The 764-nt window shown below is 54.6% G+C and overlaps 1 protein-coding gene across 1 annotated transcript in view; it reads right to left on the bottom strand.

The window, feature by feature from the left end:
* Nucleotides 1-94: 94 nt before the first annotated feature.
* Nucleotides 95-764, bottom strand: part of LOC105537079 (centromere protein I-like) — a 38816-nt gene continuing 38146 nt past the window's right edge. Inside the window, 1 exon segment of the mRNA XM_011976550.1 lies at nucleotides 95-299. Within this exon segment, the coding sequence (XP_011831940.1) occupies nucleotides 95-299 (205 nt within the window).

The raw sequence follows: 764 nt of genomic DNA, 5'->3' as shown, positions 1-764 counted from the left end.
CCAGCTGTGCCTGTGATCAATGAGCAACCACCCCACTCCGACTCCTGGTGATCAATCAATGTGCAACGCCCCCACCCCGACTTCCTGTGATCAATCAATGAGCAACCACCCCACCCACACTCCCTAGGACCCCCCCGAGAGGGGTTCCAGAGTCTGTGACACTCTCCTTTCCAAGCCTCTCTGGCAGAGGGGCTCCACCTGCTAAGGTCTTACTTGGGGCTTGGCCTTCAGGAACATGGCTCTCCATATCGTTGCTGGATTTACTGTGCACCACGCCAGCTTTCCTCATGGCATTCTCACTGAAACACAGAGAAGAGAGGTTTGGTTATACCAGCGAGTACAATGCTGCGGGTCCCTGGCCAACAGGTCCTGCAGAGCAGCTGCCCCGGTAACAAGGTGCTGTCCTCAGCACACCAGTCTGGCTGAGGTCCAAAAGAGGCATGAAAAAAGGGGCACTCAACAAAGAGCAATGACAGGCCGCTGAGCCAGGGAGAGTGAGCAGGATGATGAGACAGAAGGGACTGGAAAAGTGGTCACCATGGAGCACAGAGGGAACCATGGCACGAAGAGGGTGGGGAGCTAGTCCCTAAGAATGGCTCACAACCCATTCATGACGAAGAAGGTATGCATTAGACTACGGCGGCAGCTAGTCTCTAGTTCCTAGTTCCTGTTCTCTTGAGTGGCCTGGATCCCCACCAACTCTGCCAGCATGGTAGGACCCAGATTTCTCCTCTGTAAAATAAAGGGGCCACGAGAAGTCATCA

This window comes from Mandrillus leucophaeus, unplaced genomic scaffold, assembly GCF_000951045.1.
Source record: "Mandrillus leucophaeus isolate KB7577 unplaced genomic scaffold, Mleu.le_1.0 Scaffold1685, whole genome shotgun sequence".
In the NCBI taxonomy this organism is placed as follows: domain Eukaryota; kingdom Metazoa; phylum Chordata; class Mammalia; order Primates; family Cercopithecidae; genus Mandrillus; species Mandrillus leucophaeus.
This window is presented reverse-complemented; position numbering and strand designations above follow the sequence as displayed.